The sequence below is a fragment of the Calonectris borealis genome, chromosome 3 (assembly GCF_964195595.1).
Source record: "Calonectris borealis chromosome 3, bCalBor7.hap1.2, whole genome shotgun sequence".
NCBI lineage: Eukaryota > Metazoa > Chordata > Aves > Procellariiformes > Procellariidae > Calonectris > Calonectris borealis.
Genome location: NC_134314.1, coordinates 122,696,686 through 122,715,146, shown reverse-complemented (window position 1 = coordinate 122,715,146; position 18,461 = coordinate 122,696,686). Strand labels below are relative to the sequence as shown.

Here is an 18,461-nt window from a genome sequence, read left to right as displayed (position 1 = left end):
AAAAAGGCATCTGGTTCTTTCAACCATTTCATTTTACTCAGAGGAGGCAGATATGACATACTATCCCTTTTCCAATAGCTGCTTGGAGAGTTTCTCAGATGAAAGAAAGGGCAGAGAAAACACTGCCTAATCAAATTTCTCCTGTAATCTTAGCTCTCAAGGATCTTTGTTCAGCAACGTAAAGCTGTCATTTTAGCCTACAAGAAACAGACATTTGCCTTCACCACGAGTGTTTTTAGGCACCCTTGGTATAATATAGCAGGCACAGATCTGGGCCATGAAGAACCCACATCAATTTAATACTATAACATAAAATACAACAACTATAACACACTAATGCAGCTGTATTAGAAATCCCCACTTCACGGTGCTAGAAATACTCATGCTGCTTTCATTTCATACCCTATGGCTAGTCTGTAGCGATGGGACTGTGTGAAACTCAGGTGAGCAGAGAGGTTGAACTGTCCATGGTAACTTCAGCACTGGATTTCCGCACAACCCAGCTCCCTTTTGACCGCACAGATCCAGATGACAGGCCAGCACACGATGCTTACAGCCTGCGCTGTTTTTTCCCAAACAAGCCGCGAGAAGCATGAGGGTCAAAGAGGTCCCCCCTCCCCGGTGGCGAGAGACCCCTGCCAAGCCTGAAGCTTCACTAGGATGCCGGCCCTTCTCCCCACCGCCGCTCGGAGGGGCCGGAGCCCGGCCCTAGGCCCCCCGCCAGCCCACGGGGGCCCGCGGGGCGAGGGCGGTGCCTGCGGGCCGCCACTGCCCGGGGGAGGGGATGGCGGGCGGCCGGGCAGGGCGCTCCCCGCGGCCTCCCTCCCGCCCACACGACGCGGCGACGGCGCGGGCAGCATGTGGGCCGCGGCCCCTCTCCTCCTCCTCTTCCTCCTCCTCCTGCTGCTGCTGCTGCTGGCGCGGCGGTGGCGGCGCAGGGCGGCGCCGCTGGAGCCAGCCGGCCGGGCCGTGCTCATCACCGGCTGCGACAGCGGCTTCGGGCACCTGCTGGCGCTCCGCCTCCACCGCCTCGGCTTCACCGTCTTCGCCGGCTGCCTCTGCCCCGGCGGCGAGGGGGCGCGGCGGCTGCAGCGGGAGGCCGCCGCCGGCTCCGGCCGCCTGCGCGTCCTGCGGCTCGATGTCACCCGCGCCCGCGACGTGCTGGCCGCCAAGGAGCTGGTGCTCAGCCACCTGCCCGAGCGAGGTGAGGCGAGCGGGGAGGCCGTTGCGACCGGCGGCGGCCGCGGCGGAGGCTACCGGCCGCTAGCGGCCCCCGCCAGCCCGAACCCCGGGGCGCCCGCCCCCTCTCCCCGGCCCCCGGCCCCATCCGCCGCCGCACTGCCGCGGGCCCGGGCGAGGCGGCTGACGGGCAGGGTGAGGGGCGGGCAGGGGCGGTTAGGGGCGGCGGGACCGGCGGACACGGAGCCCCGAAAGCGGCCCCTCGGTTCGCCCGGGGCTTGGAGGGGCTGCTGGCAGGGAGCTGCCTGAGAGGGTCAGCTGGACCGGCACGGCTTGTGGCCAGGGAGCACTAGTGGTGCTAATTGCAGTTACCGCTACCAGTAATAACTACAATATTTTAAATTAAAAATGCGTTGGCGCTTAGCTAAGCCGTGCACAAACTGGGGCCTATCCAGAGATGCCGACAGTGGAAAGTGGGTGCGCTCTTCAGTGCGCCACGGGTGAGCGTCACCTTTCTACCAGAAGAGGAAATCCTCGAGCGCAGGGGCCCCCGGGATCCCTCTGCAGGTATCCGACAGGAGGAAACCGCAGGGAAAGTGGAGAAGAACAAGTGTGCACGCCCAGGAGGAGGTGGCAAGGTGATGTATTTCTAGGCATGATTTGTGAAAGGGGGAATAAATAAAGGAAATGCAGAGAGGGCAGCTGCCGTGCCATACCGAACCAGCTGCTTCTCAGTACAACTTGAGATTTGTCAAGGTACTCCATGGACAGGTTACTTAAAAGGAAACCTGTCAATTATACACCGTACAGGGAGTGTACAGCCAGGGGAATGGATAGACTTTAGATTGCAGAATAATTGCAGACAACCTAAATCCTGGGTTATCCCCTCAGAATACGTGGCAGGGCGCAGGTGTGTCATGGTTTAACCCCAGCTGGCACCCCACAGCCACTCGCTCGCTCCCCCCCAGTGGGACAGGGGAGAGAATCGGAAGGGTAGAAGGGAGAAAACTCCTGGGTTGAGATAAAGACAGTTTCATAGGTAAAGCAAAAGCCACGCGCACAAGCAAAGCAAAACAAGGAATTCATTTGCTCCTTCCCATCACAGGTTTCAGCCATCTCCAGGAAAGCAGGGCTCCATCAGTTACTTGGGAAGACAAATGCCACCACTCTGAACATCCCCCCCTTCCTCCTTCTTCCCCCAGCTTTATGTGCTGAGCATGACGCCATATGGTATGGAATATCCCTTTGGTCACTTGGGGTCACCTGTCCCAGCTGTGTCCCCTCCTGACTTCTTGTGCACCCCCAGCCTCCTCGCTGGTGGGATGGGATGAGAAGCAGAAAAGGCCTTGACTCTGTGTAAGCACTGCTCAGCAGTAACGAAAACATCCCTCTGTTATCAACACTGTTTCCAGCACAAATGCAAAACACAGACCCATACTACTGTGAAGAAAATTAACTCTATCCCAGCCAAAACCAGCACAGGGTAATAGGACCACAGTTACCTCCTTTCCCACTTAGGCTGCAGGGCGGGAGTTACACAGTGTAATACTGGGGGATATGCTTGGCTCAGAGCAGGCTTACTCAGGCTCAGAAGTAAGATTCCCTCAGAATTGCAGACAAACACTTCCTGCTCACACAGGGAGTATAAGCAGAGAATAAAGCACGCAGAACGATAATGAAATGCAAGGCCTCTGCCTGCCTGGTTCATTAGCACGTTGGGAAGGGGATGAAACGAGAAGTGAAGTAAGAAAAAGCCTAGACACCGCTCATTAGGTGTGTGTATTTATGGTTGATCTTGACCTTATCTGATTAAGAGGCAGAGCCTTCCCCTCTCAGGCTCTTTCCCAAGCTGCAGAGACAACGCAGATGACTCACAAAAGCCCTTATAGGCTCGATGGGGACTGGGTCACCTGAAACTCTGGGTTACAGATAATTTATCCGGTAATTCTGGCAGCTTATGCAATGGTCGTGTTCATGCTGTCATGTAGACTCTTGAGTCCACAGTTCAGCGCTAACTTGCTGGTCGTCCTTGCTGCTCGTAGGCGTGTGGACACGCCTTCAGATCAAGGCAAATCATGCCAGAGACATCAGGGCTTGCTGGAGGGGCCAGAAAAGAGACTTGAGCACAGCTGGTGTTAAAATGCAGCGTGTGCACAGCACATGTACAGGCAGTGGTTTTCCTGGGTTGTCAGTCAGGCCCTTACACCCGTAACACAGGGCTGGGCACGCACAGACAGAGCACACATTTTATGAAACCTTTTTCCATTGTCGGTTGGCTTTTCTGCTGCAGCATTTTGAGGGTACGCTGCAAAGGCAGAAAAGAAAATGTAATTTTATAGATCCAGATAGCACATATGCCCTTTGGGAAAAATCCCAATTATCAAGTAATCTTCCTCCTAAGTTTATTAAATAAAAAGGAGCAAAGGAGTTATTTTAATGCCTGCTATTAATGGAGTGAATGCCACAAGTCATCTTCATAACTTATAAAATATAGAGGCATAAATATTTTTATCTCAAACTTAATGAAAATGTGAGGATACTCTACTTATGTAGAATCTTTAAGCAAAAAACTTCAGTAGGAGTGTTCCTTCTTGGCACCCCTGAAAATAGATGTGTTGTTTTCTTTGGTATTTTAACTTTATAAAAACAACTTAAATTTAACGATTCAACTGAAGGTTAGCTCTCATATTAACCAATTTATTTGTTAAAGATAGGAATTGTAGTTTTTTTACATTCGGGTCAAAGATTTTTTTTAATGAAATTCTTTTTCATTAGGAAAGAGAATTCTGAACCATCTGTAATTGCATTTATGTTCTGAAAGTACCTAGAAGATGGGAAAACTATGTGACTGCACAAAACATTGTATCTGCTACCCAAAGGTTCCCAGAGGGTGGGCAGTGGAGCGTGTGCCTCAATGTCCCACCGGTTAAGGAACGTTCCGTAGTGAAACCTTAGGACATTTTCCCTAGTGGATCACAGACAGCAGCATCCACAGCCTATACCAGGAGACTGACCAAACTGAAAATCAAGTATGTGTCAGACATTTGTAGTAAGGAGAACGAAGAGCAGGTGGTGAGTCCAGTAGACTGTTTTAAATAAGCATTGGACAAATAGAAAATCTGCTTTTGGTTTTTGCACAAACAATTCAAACTGATGTAGGAATCCAGGGTTGTGCTGAAAGATTATAGTAGATCATAAATTATCTTACTTAAAAAGTCGTGAAAACATCCACCGTTAAAATAGTTACTGGCAGTGTTCTGGATGTCCTTTTTAGCTGGTAAGTAGTGTTGGACAGTTCTGTCTCTGTCTCTCCCTCCCCCTCTCTCAGAACAGGATAATTCTGTTCAGCAAGTCCCTGTAGAAACTGAGAATCACTAGGCGTTTGCTTAGGGATTGTTCCCTCTCTGCACTTTATGCCATTTTTACTATAATCAGTTTCACTGAGGTGCCAAAGATTTTATGTACATCATGCCAGCGTGCTGGACTTATAAATTCAGATCACTAAAACACTCCCGTATAATTCAAAAAACGGTCAAAAAGAAACCACTTCAGCAATCTCCAGGTTTAATGGTAAAGATGCAAAGGGTATGCATTCCAAACTGAAACCCCAGATGATATACCAAAACAATGAGAAAGCAGTTAAACAACAATCGCTTTTTAAATGCTATTTAAATAGCTCAGAGTAAGTCCTGGTAAAGATTAAATATTTATTCTCTATGATTACAGTATCACCCTTTCCATGGACTGTGCATCTCAGACAAGTATGACTTTTTTGAATGTCAGACGTTGGCAGATATGCTGTCTTCCAAGTCATCTTAATCTGACTGATAAGCCAAAATTTTGTTCTTTTCTTGTAGTTGATGAAAATACACATTTTCTTGCATTTATTATGCCTCTAAACACTATTTTCCTCCTTTCAAACTTGCAGAATGCTCTTGTTTCTGCTTGTACTTCCATAAAGCCTATTGAGCCCAGCCAGCAGCACATACTTTTTTGTTCTAACCCAACATATGGACAAAGTAAGAGAGTCTCTGTCCTGAAGAGCGTACAATCTACAACGGAGGGCTCTCCAGACAAGAAGCTGGCAATGAACAGTCTCAGAGAGCTCAAGTCCCTCCTGAATCTTGTTCTTCGGCAGATTTTAGTTGCTTCAAACCTAGACCTAAGTTGAACAGGCTGCAGGTCTACACTGTGAAGCCTGTATTTTTTGCCTAGAGTCCCAATGAAAAACCTAACCACCTAATTGTGGACTCCACTGGACGTGAGAGTCACGCTCTCCCACTGACTCAGTTCACTGCATGGAAAAGCATGAGAAATTCCTGGGTCTGGGGAGCATGAATCCAAGAAGCCTCGCTCAGCAGTTGCTGGTGGTAAGGGAAGTCATCCAGGATGGAGGAATACCGTGTTCTGGTATTTTCCTGTGCCCAGGATAATTTCTGCTTTAAGGAGACTATTGAGTATAAAATGTACAACTAAATCTCAGGAATAAAGCACAGTACTCCCTATACCTTCTAGTTATGCCATAACCATGAGATAACTAACCCAAGCTCCATCTCGTCTTCTCTCTCTCTGTTATGCAAAAGCAGAAATCCAAACTACTGGTAACACACCTAGCTGGACATTCTGCCATTTCATAGTTTGTTTCCTTGTAAATACTTGTTCTATTCTAGACTGTGAAATTATGTCAGTCTGAAAAGGATGGCAAATCAATTTCCATGGTACGTAGCTCATTCTCTACAGCTAACTAACTGTCCCTCCACAAAAATCTGCTGGCTCTGATGCCTTTCTTTTTCTTTAGTTGTTTTTATGGCTTGCATGCCCATTAAGATGACTTTCTAAAATACTTAAGAGTCCTTTCTTGCTTAAAAAGAAGAAACTTCTTGCATTTGCGCATTAAAACCAAAATGAAGTAGACGGGGACTTTGGAGCATGTTGATTTGCAACTCTCTTTAAGATCTACAGCAAAGCTCATTTTTTTTCTGATTTGCTGCTTCTGTTTAAAACAGGAATTTCTCTTCCCCTCCTTGACTCTTGCGGGTGGGTGACATGTACCTAGCTGGAAGGGAGGGATATTAGTTTTAGTCCTACCTCCCACTCTAAAGTTATTAAATACTCTCCCCCACTTAATTAAGATTTCCTATTCATGGAATCCACCCAGTAGGCTCATGGTACCATATTTTAGCCCAGACTTCCTATTCATATAGACCCGTCCTTGCAACGAAGACAACCACAGCATAACATTCTGAGCAAAGGATGGTACATATCTGAAACCCAGGAGTCTCAGCTGACCTGTTACCAGGAACACCCTGCATTGCCACAGACAGATTGGCTTGTTCCCCCTCTTCATTTTTGCAGCGGGAATATGGCAAATCACACTCTCCTTCCTTTGGCTGGTTTCCTTTAGTATTGGATTGGAATCTTTCAGGAAAGAGCCTGTCATTTTTGCATGGGCTCAGGTTTAGATGAGAAACTCCAAAGATCAGTGATACCAAGAATACATGTTCGAGTTTAGAAAATCTGGCCGGATTCAGATATTATCTGTGTGTAGGCACCTACATAGAAACAGCCTGATTTTCAAAAGGTTTTGCAAGCACGCAGCTTGATTGACTTGAATAGGAAGAGTACTTTTAAGGGTTTCTGGAAAAAAATCGGGCATCTTTTAGACCTAAAAATGGACTTTGGATATGTGCCTTTTGGTCAACATGTCTTGAAGTAGAAATTATCTGGAAAGTTATGTGAGAGCTAGTGTTCTTCTCTGAAAACCTCACTAATCTTAAGTTATGTTTCCTAAAGTGATTCTTTAGATCCCCTGCTATATCTCTTAATCTTTGTCCTCAGGATCTGTTTTCCCAACACAGAGATCAGTGAAAATCTCTTTGACATCCAGTTCTGCTTTTCATTTTATTTCTTCCCTGCCTGCTGTAGCATAGTCTAACAGCCCTCTTCCTAAACTGTGCTTGGACTGAGTTCTGTTTTGACAGTCTGAGTAATTTCTCCCTTCCAGATCAAACATCAACTGCTTTTTCCTAATATGTCTGTGCATGGACGCCCTGAGGAAATACGATGTCTTTTTACTTCTGCTGTTCAATCCTTACTTGTGCCTTGTCCTTCTAGATTTCCATCTAAGGACTGTATTTCTCAGGTTACCTGAGCTGCATTTGTCTAAGCAAATATACAATATATTTTGTATGCACATTTATAACATTAATTTTTACCACAAATATTTCAGGAAAGGAAACCAAAGCAGATTCAAGTACCCTGAGTACATAGCCAGGCAGGTTGTTTCCCAGGAGGTAGGAAATTTTCTGAAAAAGTGGCATAAGGGGATAATGAACTGTTTGTTATTTGGGTAAAATTTTGCTAATTGATTCAACTGAACAAAGTGGCAGGAAAATTTGTGGAAAATATCAGAACATTTCCCATTCAGGAATGCCAAAATGTTCTAAGAAAAAATATGTTTCGCTTGAGGGCAAACAACTCAGCTGACCCTAAGCAAAAGCTCCTTTTACGTTTTACTTAATCATCGCTTCAGAAAAGTCTGTTTCAGTTTAACTCAAGCCAGTTTTTCTCCTCTTGACTTTTGATTTGGCCATTGCACAGAAAGAAGGAGCCATTATTCTGTGAACTCTGCCTGTTTATACACACAGGCTGGCCTCACCACTAACCACCCGGAGTCTTTGAAGTGCATGAGGCAAACGGCTGGAGAGAAAACTTAAGCCTTGCAAGCTAAATCCTGTGTTTCACATTTTAGAGAAAGAGGGAGAAAATCAATTGCCTGAAGTTTAATGGCTGTATTTCTGAAGCCCTAATGAATTCAGGGATATGTGGAGCAAGTGTTCTTGCTGTGCCGTGCAGGATGCAGTGGCAGAAGCAAAATTACTTTTTTTTTTTTAATTAGAAAAGGTAAAGCTGAGAAGATCAGGGAACGGCTTTTACAGTGATGCCAGGCTTTAGTTTGTGTTGTGTTAGAGTTAGGTTATGTAAAAATAAACCTGAGTACAGAGACCTCCAGACTTAAGTAGAAACAGATGGGGTATGCAGCTACTCAGTCCGTCTGCAGATCAGATCATGTGCAAGTACAAAAATATTGATAATTAGCTTTTACAGAGGACTCTCTAATCCATGGATCTTGAAGCATTTTACAAGGAGGTCAATCCCATGGGGCTAGTTCCATTTTAAGGAGAAACAAAGCCATAGAATGATGGAAAGGCCTGGAACAACAGGGCAATGGCAGGAGGAAGAAGGAAGTCGAGGGTGCCCAATTCCAGTGGCCAGTTTTTTGGTCCATTTCCTCTCCTCTGTCCACTAACATTTGGGGCAGTAGAAAAGAGGTGAGTACACAGGAAACTGCTGCATTACCAGGACAGCAGTCAGTCTGTACCTAAAGTTGTAAGAGAGGTCCAGTGTCAAGGACGGCTGTGTGACGGATTGCGGAATAATGATTTATTCTCTTTGGAGGACAGAGTTATCTAAGTTCTGTGTGGTAAATTCCTGAATTTGAGTGTTTTGCTCTGCAAATGAGATGTTCTCTGAAAGAACTTTGTTTCTTTCTCTGTTTAAATACCAATTTCATTACATAATACAAGTAGTGTATATATGTAAGGAAAGCTTACAGAGGTCTGCTTTACAAACTAATTCAAAAAATTGTCTGTTTCAGCTTTACTATTGTTGTAAATGAAATCCTGTGTTAGCAGTTCTTGGCAGGGCTCTGGAAACACCAAGATATCATGAAATCATCGCAGTAGCTTTGTCAGAGAAGATCAGAAAGAAAAGAGTTCAGCCCAAGAGTTTCTGCAGCACCTTCGCCAGGGTGACCAAAGGTCCCCTGAGAACATCTTTGCCACCACGGGTACAGGAGGCTACAGCTGGGTCGGCGTCACACCCATGCCCCAGACCCTGTGTCCAGAGGAAGGAAGAGAGGCACTGTTACCCACTCTGCCTCACCAGAAGCCTAGGCTTGGAGATCCTGTAGAAGGCATGACAAAACAATCATTTCCCTCAGACATGTACAAGAAATCTTAAAAAAAATCCTTAAGCAAAATTGTCAAGGCTGGCAGAGATAGGCTATTTCAGTGCAAGTCAGGCTACCCTACATAGTTCTTAGTTACACTGCTGGTCACCCTAGAAATACCCTCAGTCAGGATTTGAGGACAGAAACAGGAGTGTTTTCAAAAGCACCGTGTCACTCACTGCTTTACAGTACATCTACAGGTATGTGCTCTGAAGGCAAGAACAAATCAGCATGGCTTAAGCAGTGTTTAGTCAGCACGTCAGCTCCAAACTGTGAGCACTCTGCACTTCAACGAAAAAGCATTTCCAACAGTCGAGGTCATTAGCACTGCACAGTGCTCACACGAAGCGTGCTGTGGCTTTGGGCTAAAGGGCAGAGAGTTGTGTCAGAACAAGCTTTGCTGCCGATAAATTTCTGCTTGTAAACACTGGAATCTTACTGCATTGCAGGGGGCTGGGCTCCTTAGCACCAAAACCCGTTGTTATGTGGGGAATAGAGTTGTCCAAGAGTAAAAAATAAAAAAAAATACTGACCTTACTTGGTTACTTCACCCAATGCTGCACCCATGTACCTGATTCTGGCTGATTTCAGAAGGAATTGAAGCTCAAATCCTGGAAAAGGAGCCAAGACTTAGGCTCCTAAATTAGTCAGGCACTTTGAAAATATTACCCCTTAGCCTTTAGACTGCTTAATATAATTTTCACAAAGCTGCTCATAGCACACGGTGGGATTAAAGTAATTAAAATATCATGGTACACCGCATTGGCAGTAAGATGTAGTCTCCCAGATCATGTTATTCATAAATAACTTAAGACGACTATAAAGTGAGTGATTATTAAATAGCACTGAGACTTATATAGTCCAGGTAATGGCCACAATTACATTCCTTCCTTAAACAAAACATGCCTGCACTTACACGTGGAAAAGACAAAAAGATAACACAACTAAAAAGTTGTTTCCAAGGGTCCAAATCACTAGTGTTTCATCACCTAATGGTTGTTGTTTTGCAGTGAAAAATGCTTCTTGAGACATTTCTCTTCCATAGGTTTCTGGGGGCTTGTCAACAATGCAGGAATATCAACATTTGGCGAGACAGGGTGGCTGTCTATTGAGAAATATGAAAAATTTGCAGATGTGAATCTCCTTGGGAGCATCAGGACAACCCTGGCATTTCTTCCCCTTCTAAGGAAATACAAGGGTAATGCTAATCCACTGTTATTTAGAGTGGTAGAATAATTAGCTTACTATAATCAGGGTAATGTAGCATCTATAAAAGAAGCCTTAATTGTCTCTCATTGAACTGAAATGACAGCCTCCTTCTGTGTGGCCTGAAAGAGCAACTTGATCCTGAAAAGAAGGTAAAGTCGTAAGGGGAAAAAATACCCTTAAATATTCTGTCTTTACAATACATAGAAAAAAAGTATTTACAACGATGTATTATCCCAGTGTTTGACTCAAAAAAGAGAGAAAAAAATGCTTACAGTATATTATTAAGCCCAGACAAGACTTTGTAAGCACTGACAATCAGAAAACACAAAGATCCAATGAACTCCTGCTTAACTTTATTATTTAGGCTTTACTATTTTACTGTTTGGCAATTAGGAGAGGAAGGATGATCTTACAGAGATGAACTAGAGACATCCAGCTTCCAGTTCCAGGCCCAGCAAGATCCTCTCTATGACCTTGGGCAGGAAATTCAAGTATGTGAAACAGTGCTGTACAGAGATGCCTGGATATCGAATGGGATAAATGCATTTGCATGGACCTCCATACGCATGGGCTTTATCCTTTCTTCTGAGAAGAAATGGTTCAAATAGCTCTCTACAGCATTGCAGCATATCTCACTTGCTTTGCAGTTTGTTCCCTACCTGTCCCCATCTATATTTGGAAAACAAAGATACCCTTTTCCTTTCTCCCTCTTTTGCTTAGCTTGTCTATTTAAGTTGTAAGCTCTTTAAGGTGAGGATTTGTTCTGTGTGTATACAGCATCAAGCACGGTAAGGGCTAGGTTTCATCTGGAAGCCCCAGATGTCACTGTTACACAAAATGTTGGTAAGCTAAAAGCATCCCCTTTTTGGCTACTCTGCTTCTTTCTGCTTGGTTGCCTTCGGTTGATATTTTGATGCAAGAAGGAAGAAACTTTTAAATACTGCAAGCTGAATGTGTTTTTTGTAAAAGAATGTGCTATTGCATATACTCAGCGATGTGTTATGTGGCCATTACACGGGGAGACATCACTTTTTTTCTGTGATGTCCTACTTATGCTAAAACTCTGTGATGCTGATCTACCAGAGGCATTTGTCTGACTTCATGAATTGCAAGGCGTTACTTTGAAGCGAAAGGGACTAATTGTGTGTATGATACTAAGCACATGCATAAACTTTTAGAAGATTTGGGTCTGGATGGCTGCACATACGTAGTACCTTATCTCAAAAGAGCGCTCTGCATCTTATTCCCGGCTGTCAACGCTGACTTGCCTGCACTCCATTTTCAAGTCCCATCTATGTAGGAGAGGAGGCCAGGGCACTTCTAAGAAGACTCCTAGGTTTCCTGTCTCCTTCCTTGCAGGACCAGCCAGGACAGCTAAAGCTCATGTTTCTGGGGGCAGCAAGTGGCCTCTCCAAATGAAAAGCTTGAATTATGGATGTTAGAGCGTTCTCCTGGAAAGCTGGTTTTCAATTGCCTTAGGCAAAGAGAGAAGTTAAATGATGTGTCTCACATCCTGGGGGTGTGCCCCAAATCACTTAGCTACTGGATAAAGGAGGCAGAGGTCGTCCTACCATCACTTACTGTAGCTGTTTTCTGAAGGAAGGGGCTTACTGCCATTTTAGGATAAGCACCTGTTCTGAGAAAAACTTCAAGGTTATTGATACTTGTAAAGGGAGGTATTACCCTCCAGCCTAGAATTAAGTATCCTACTCTGAGAGGAGCAACACTTCCCCATAACTTTTCCAGATGGCCAGGCCAGCTGATGCAGTGTCTTGATCAGCGAGCTGGTAGTTGTTCTCCCATTATTGGATATAAGATTTATTCCAGATGCTGTGTTGGAAGGCATGGAACCTAATTCTGAATGACAGATTTCACTGCATTCCCACAGTACCCTTTTGGTATCCCACAAGGATATACCATTTGGTCAAATCTGGGACCCGGACATTATCTGCATCTGTGGCAGCAATAGGAGTGCAACTATGTTCTCTGTATTGTTAGCGACGAGGCCATCTTCTCTCTCACCTCTGGTATTTCTAGACCCACATTCACACATTTCTTACTCTATGGTATGACTATGTGCTAGAAGTTTACAAGTAAACAATGAAAATGAATGACAGCCCAGTGCCTCAAATCAGAAATCTCTGCTATTGAAGGCATGCCTGCACTCGGCAAGAGTTATAAAGGGGAAAAAAGCAGCACAGATCAGGGAAATCACAGCAAGGCAGTGTAAGGCTGCACACATTTTGTCAAGTCACCTTTCTCTGGTGAAGCTTATCACTGTACAGTCTGATTTTGACTTCATATGCACAGTTGTAAGCCAGTCTCAGTGCAGAGACATCATTAGCGCAAAAAAAAAAGGGATTAGTAGTCATATATCCACCCCAGGGAAAATCATCTGCTCCTCTCCTCTGCAGTCTTTCTCCTATTACTAGTATAGTCTTTTGTTACTATTTTTCAGTCTAAAGTTTTTAGGGGTCTGCTTTGTTTCCATCTCTTTCATCCTGTCTCGGACTCAGAAGGAATAAGCAGCATGTTGGGAATGTGTTAAGCTTTCTCTAGTCCAGCATCTGTCACTAGGTGGAAGGAAGATTTTAGTGTGAAGTTCTCTGCTTAACAGAGCTGAGTGCAGTTCTGTGCTGGGAGTGCACACTTACACAGCCCAGCTTTGGCATACTATGTAGTAAAACACCATCATGCTAAATACCACCTTATTAGCAGGTCAGAAGACTCAGATAAATCAATTCTATGTTAAAGACTGAGAGTGAAGTTATGTTATTTGCACTATTTTCTTTCTAGGACGTATTGTTTTCATGTCCAGCATTATTGCCTATTTTTCTCTGGGAAATGGCATTTATTCTATGACCAAGGCAGCTATTGAAAGATTTTGTGATGCTCTAAGACTGGAAATGAAGAAGTTTGGTGTCCGGGTAAGTGATGTAATGAGTAGCTGTTGTGTGAAACTCCCTGCTATTTCTAACATTTATTTTCATATGAGAAAGAGAGAAGTTTCACTCCTGAAAACTTCCTACAGAGCTGAAATGTATCTTTTTGTGGGGAAAGAAGCAAGTGACTTGCACAAAGAATACCAGACAATGGCATGGGGGTGGAAATTTTGGCCAAGGGAACAAGAACAAGCGTATGCAAAATATCTAATCTTGTGCAAATTAACATCCATGCATCCAAGTGACAGAGATCAGAGCTGAATCCATGGGTGCTGAAACCACTTTGGAATGAGGTGGTTTCTCTGTAGCTAATCAGTGAGCTGGAAATCAGTGAGAACAGCAGACCTGGGTGATGTTTGCAGTTCTGAGAAGCTGTGGGATAGTGCTCCTCCACTTTGTGCCAACTCTGCAACTTCCACCCTTTCTCCACATCCTCTACAGTGGAGAAACTTTCTGAGTCAGGCCTGCCTGAGCAGTGCCATGCTCTGTGAAGAGCTTCTAACGGTACCAGGTAACTGAAACTTTCTCTGGGGTGGCTGCGGGAGCAAAGAGCCCAGGTGTGAGTGATGTGCAGCAAAAAGGAAGGCTTGTCACCTACCTGAGGGGTTCTTTCTCTCCCCCTTCTCTCACAACATCAGTGCTTAAAAGCTCCTTCCTTTTTATGGGAACAGCTACACTGCAAGAGGCAGTATTGTGCAGAGTAATTATGTTTTTATTCTCTTAACCTAAGAGGCTCTAAGAGTGCTCTTAGTGCCCTGTCTAAGCAACACTGATAGTCAAAACCGAAGCTTAGATCACTAAGTAGCTTCACTAGGCTTTTTCCTTGGAGTCACTCCACTGCTGAAACACTCTCCTCAAACACTAAAAGTCTTCCCTACAGGATTTACATTGGTGTACTCTTTACGTACACAGATTTACAGCACTAGTCGTAAGCTTTGTGTTGGAAGAAATTACAGCTATGCATCTATTAACTACCCCTCTTGGATAAATATAAAATGCTATAAAATGCAAGTGATTTTACACATCCTAATACCACACAGCATGATGAGGATTTGAACCAATTAGCTGAGGATAATCTCAAATGCATGGAAGAGCTTAGTTTAACAGGTTAGCTACTCTGGTCATTTTGGGATTTTTACTGTTCCCCCACCCCTGGAATAGCCCCGGCACACAATACAGTGAGCCAGGCTGACAAACATTTCCAGAATATATGAGAGAGTTATTTTTCCGTCTCTCACGGTACGCAAGACACTGGCTGGCATTTGTCTCAGAACCTACCCTGCAGAGAGCCTGCAGAATACACAGTTCCTCTTCCCTGTGCTCCCCTGCCCTGTCGTTCCCTTTGTCCTTTCCGGAGCAAGTCGCCCAGAGGTGGCAAGGAACAGATGGAGCTATGGCTCTGTCCCACTGAACTCTGGCCAGGCAAGCTGGCTGCCTACAGGAAACAAAGTATGTGTCTTCTATTAGAGAGAAGGCTACAGAAGATCAAGCAAGGGGAAAAAAGCATCATCTCTCCTTCTCTCCTAGCCAACTCCAAAAAGCTCCAAAACATGAGGTTTTCAAACCTCCTTTGTTTAAAATAAAACTGGGAAGTTTACTATTGGCATTAGTTTGGCTAATACTAAACACTTTTGAAAATAGAACCCAAAGGGAGGGCTCCAACAGATGCCCCGTGACAAACCTACCAGAGGCAGCATAAGATGCCCCCAGCTACGCAGGCAGTCTCTCTGCTGGAGCTTACTCGCATCCCTTCCTGCTCTCCGCATGCAGCACCTGCGCCCCAACCCCTCCGGTACGCAGTGCGCCGATTGCCGTGCGGGCCGAGAGGCAGGCACCTGCCGGTGCTGACACACAGGTGGCAGCCTCTGGTAGATGGGCTGAGTGGCAGATTGGAGACATGAAGGTTTTGTATTACCACAGACTTTCCAGAGAACGCCTGTCAGATCCCCAAGTCTTTTACACAGCTCAGCACCGTTTTTCCTCACCTCGTGTTGTAGTCTTTAGAAATCAGGTCAGTTAAATGCCATGGAGTTTTTAATGTTGCATATCTACAAATAGTTTGAACAAGCCCGCTGCTAACTGAGGAAAAGCACGCGTACTGTGAGTGCGCAGCCTGCTCTGAAATTCCCCAGAGGCCTCAGAAGTTAGCAGAACAGCAGCAACAACACATGCAAAGAAAACAGGCGGAGCAGCAAAGGATTTGTGTGCTTTCAATTGAAATCTACGTGCACAGAAATCTATGGAAATTTGCTAATGACTTCAGTGAGAGCTAGACCAGGACCTTTGGTCCCCCCTGTACTTGGCTGACAAGACCTATTTTACTTTTAATTACACCTACTTGGGGAAAACAGCAGTTCTTTCCCCAGGACCTTCTAATTTTCTTTGACATCTCCTTTTGTCCCAAACTGGGGCAAAAAAATTACCAATTGCAAGATTCGCCACTGAGTGAAAAAACCAAAGTATTCCACTTTGGAGACATCAAAGTCATACTGAAATGCTTTGTCTCAGTATCGTCAAAACATTTATACCATTAAGCATTCTATAAAAATCAAAGATGCACTACTGCATTCTGTGAAGGTATGCTGAGTAGTCAAAACATTAGCATCAGAGCGAAATGAGGAAGTCAGAATAAAGCACCTCTGCAATCTTAAATGTTTCACGGGAGTATGTTTGATTTCAATCAAGTTTTCAGGATTAAAATTTCAACAAAGCATTTTCTGGAAGAAATCTACAAAAAGCTTTTGATCTGTTTTACTGACTATAGTATTTGACTGAATTCAGAATGACTGATTGCATCTTGATAAGTTTTACATCTTGCTTTTAGGTCTGTATTATTCAGCCAGGAAATTATGCACGCTCTACAAAGATTCAGCCACCAGTCAGTGCCGAAGAGATTTGGAATGAACTCAGTGAAGACGAAAAGGCAGTTTACAGTAAGGAGTACATTCAAGAGCGGGCAAACTTTTTCAACAGCATTCTCAGCGAAGGAAGCGCTAACGGCAATGAAGTTGTAGATGCTATGGTAGATGCTTTAATGTCTCCTGCACCCAAGGCGCGTTACATGGTAGCGAAGCTGAAGGAAAAAGCACTGGTGTTTGTGTGTGCTTTATTCCCGACCGTTGTGATGGATTCCGTTTTGTCTTATGCTCTGAGTAAAGTAAAACTGGCATAGCCTGTGTTGGTACTATTCAGTGACTCAGGCGGGGCAGTTTTTTAAAATGTGAAAGCCAGGGCTGAATGTAATGCCCCCAGAAATCAGTATAATGACACCAACTAACTGATACAAACTTTGGAGGGTCTCCCTAGTTGGAACTGTCGCTTATTCATAGGGAAAGAACCATATACAGGACCCCGTGTAAAATTAATCCATTTGTCTGGGTAACTTTATTTCTCCCATGTGGAAAAAAAAATATGGCCACTTATGCTGCTTTAGGTATTGCAATATTGTTACTCTGTTACAGACATGATGGAGACAAAATGGAGCCTATCCTACAGGGCAACTGCACACCTGAAATCATTACAGCAGAGATGAAAATACCTTATTTGTAGGAACCCGAGTAGTAATTTATTAGAGGGGATGGGAAGAGGTTAATGGAAAAGTTAGGAATGAGCAATAGAGCTTGAAATACTTTGAATGGAGTTAAGGAGCTGTAGAAAGTTAGGAAGTGTCAAATAATGAAGTTGTAATATGGAAACAGTGTTCAGTACTTTTTCAGGTGTTCTGGATAAATCTGTAACAAAGCCAATGTCATGGACTTTGGAAAATGAGTAGCATATTCCATTTAGAAATGAATATTCAATCGTAAATAAAATCTATCTTTTATCTAATGTCTGGATTAATCAATGCGTTAGCCTAAAGTGTAGTCAGAGCTAAACACCAAGGTGACAGATATCAATATGCAGTAGCAACCTATAGCTTAGAATGAACATATTGAGCCCTGAGCTCTGGTTTTGCTACTATTATAGGGGATAAAGTCGGATGAAAAAAAAATCTATTAACATGAACAGGAAAACTTTACTAACATGTATCTATGAGAGTAATTGAGTACAGTGGCTTCATTAGCAGTTTCCTACTAAGTGTTGTGGAAAAGATTGTTGGTTTACACATACACAGTTTTAAGTTTGGCTTGGTTGTGGCATGGTACAAAATTCAAGAACTCTGGGACTAAAAGATCCCAGAATAGCTGGGATCAACTGTGGTGACACTGGTAGATACCGGGCAGCAGCATGGAGCATTAGCCTCCCCCATACCAGGTCTTCCATATCAAACCAAAGACTCTGCTCTAAGTTGACCTAGTTAACTTTTTGGTCTGAACCAGAAATTGCATCCTATACCTGGAAAGTCTTTCCTAATATATTTAATTAATTACTGAAAAAAGTTACTCTCTCTTGTGGTGGGTAATCAGGCAGTCTGAGTCAGGAACACAGGCGAGATGAGTAAACAGACTGACTATTCCAGGTCCTCTCCTGATACACTCAGCAGTGGAACAGCCATCTTACAGCACCTGTTTTAGACTGTGGAACATCTTACTTCTCTTTCCAAATGCTGGACCCATCCCTGGAGCTGGCATTGGCAAGAGGACAAGCCAGGGCTCCCACCTGTTCCACAGCCCGTCAACAGCAATGTAATCAGATGATTACCATCTACTCTCCTCATTTAACCACAACTAAGCAAGGCCAAGTAAGGGAATAGGAACAAGGCTTATTCCAACTGAACCAATTGATTTCTTGTATAGGAATTCCCCCTGCTTGACCTCAGGGATTTCAGCAGCCTTACATTGCTTTGCAAGAGTTGCTTTCATGCTCTTAGCTGTTCTTTGTGCAGATTACCCTTCCTTACAGTAAGTAGCACTGAACTCAACAAGCAGCTTTGAAACCCAGGTGTTTCTCCATCAGGCCCAGGATACATGTGCTTCTCTCTGCCTCAAAGACAATGTCGCTTTCTATTACATGGTCTCCCTTCTATTTACATTTCTAAAAGCTACTGCAATAAGTTGTTGCTGAGAGCCAGCACCACCAGAAGAGCTGCTTCCCAGATACCGACGACATGAAGTAACTTCCAACTGAAAATTCCTCCTTTATTTGCTGTGTGTGTGGTGAAGCATGGGATCAATATTTCA

At 44.3% G+C, this 18,461-nt stretch overlaps 1 protein-coding gene across 2 annotated transcripts; it reads left to right on the top strand.

The window, feature by feature from the left end:
- Positions 1–780: 780 nt before the first annotated feature.
- On the top strand, positions 781–17,167 carry LOC142081473 (D-beta-hydroxybutyrate dehydrogenase, mitochondrial-like). 2 transcript variants are annotated; one of them, XM_075148193.1, is made up of 4 exons: positions 858–1,204; positions 10,236–10,388; positions 13,196–13,326; positions 16,166–17,167. In XM_075148193.1, exons 1-4 carry the CDS (start codon positions 859–861, stop codon positions 16,511–16,513), a joined length of 978 nt encoding a protein of 325 aa, XP_075004294.1. In that variant the 5' UTR covers position 858; the 3' UTR covers positions 16,514–17,167. The 2 variants fall into 2 exon arrangements, with proteins under 2 accessions (XP_075004295.1, XP_075004294.1); XM_075148194.1 differs by lacking the exon at positions 10,236–10,388 and having other exon boundaries at positions 781–1,204; positions 16,166–17,161.
- Positions 17,168–18,461: the final 1,294 nt, after the last annotated feature.

Excerpts from the sequence above, each read along its gene's own strand:
- LOC142081473 (XM_075148193.1), top strand. The coding sequence starts at position 859 with ATGTGGGCCGCGGCCCCTCTCCTCCTCCTCTTCCTCCTCCTCCTGCTG. Across the intron at positions 1,205-10,235 it reads CAGCCACCTGCCCGAGCGAG|GTTTCTGGGGGCTTGTCAAC; the intron begins GTGAGGCGAGCG and ends TCTCTTCCATAG. Across the intron at positions 10,389-13,195 it reads CCTTCTAAGGAAATACAAGG|GACGTATTGTTTTCATGTCC; the intron begins GTAATGCTAATC and ends TTTTCTTTCTAG.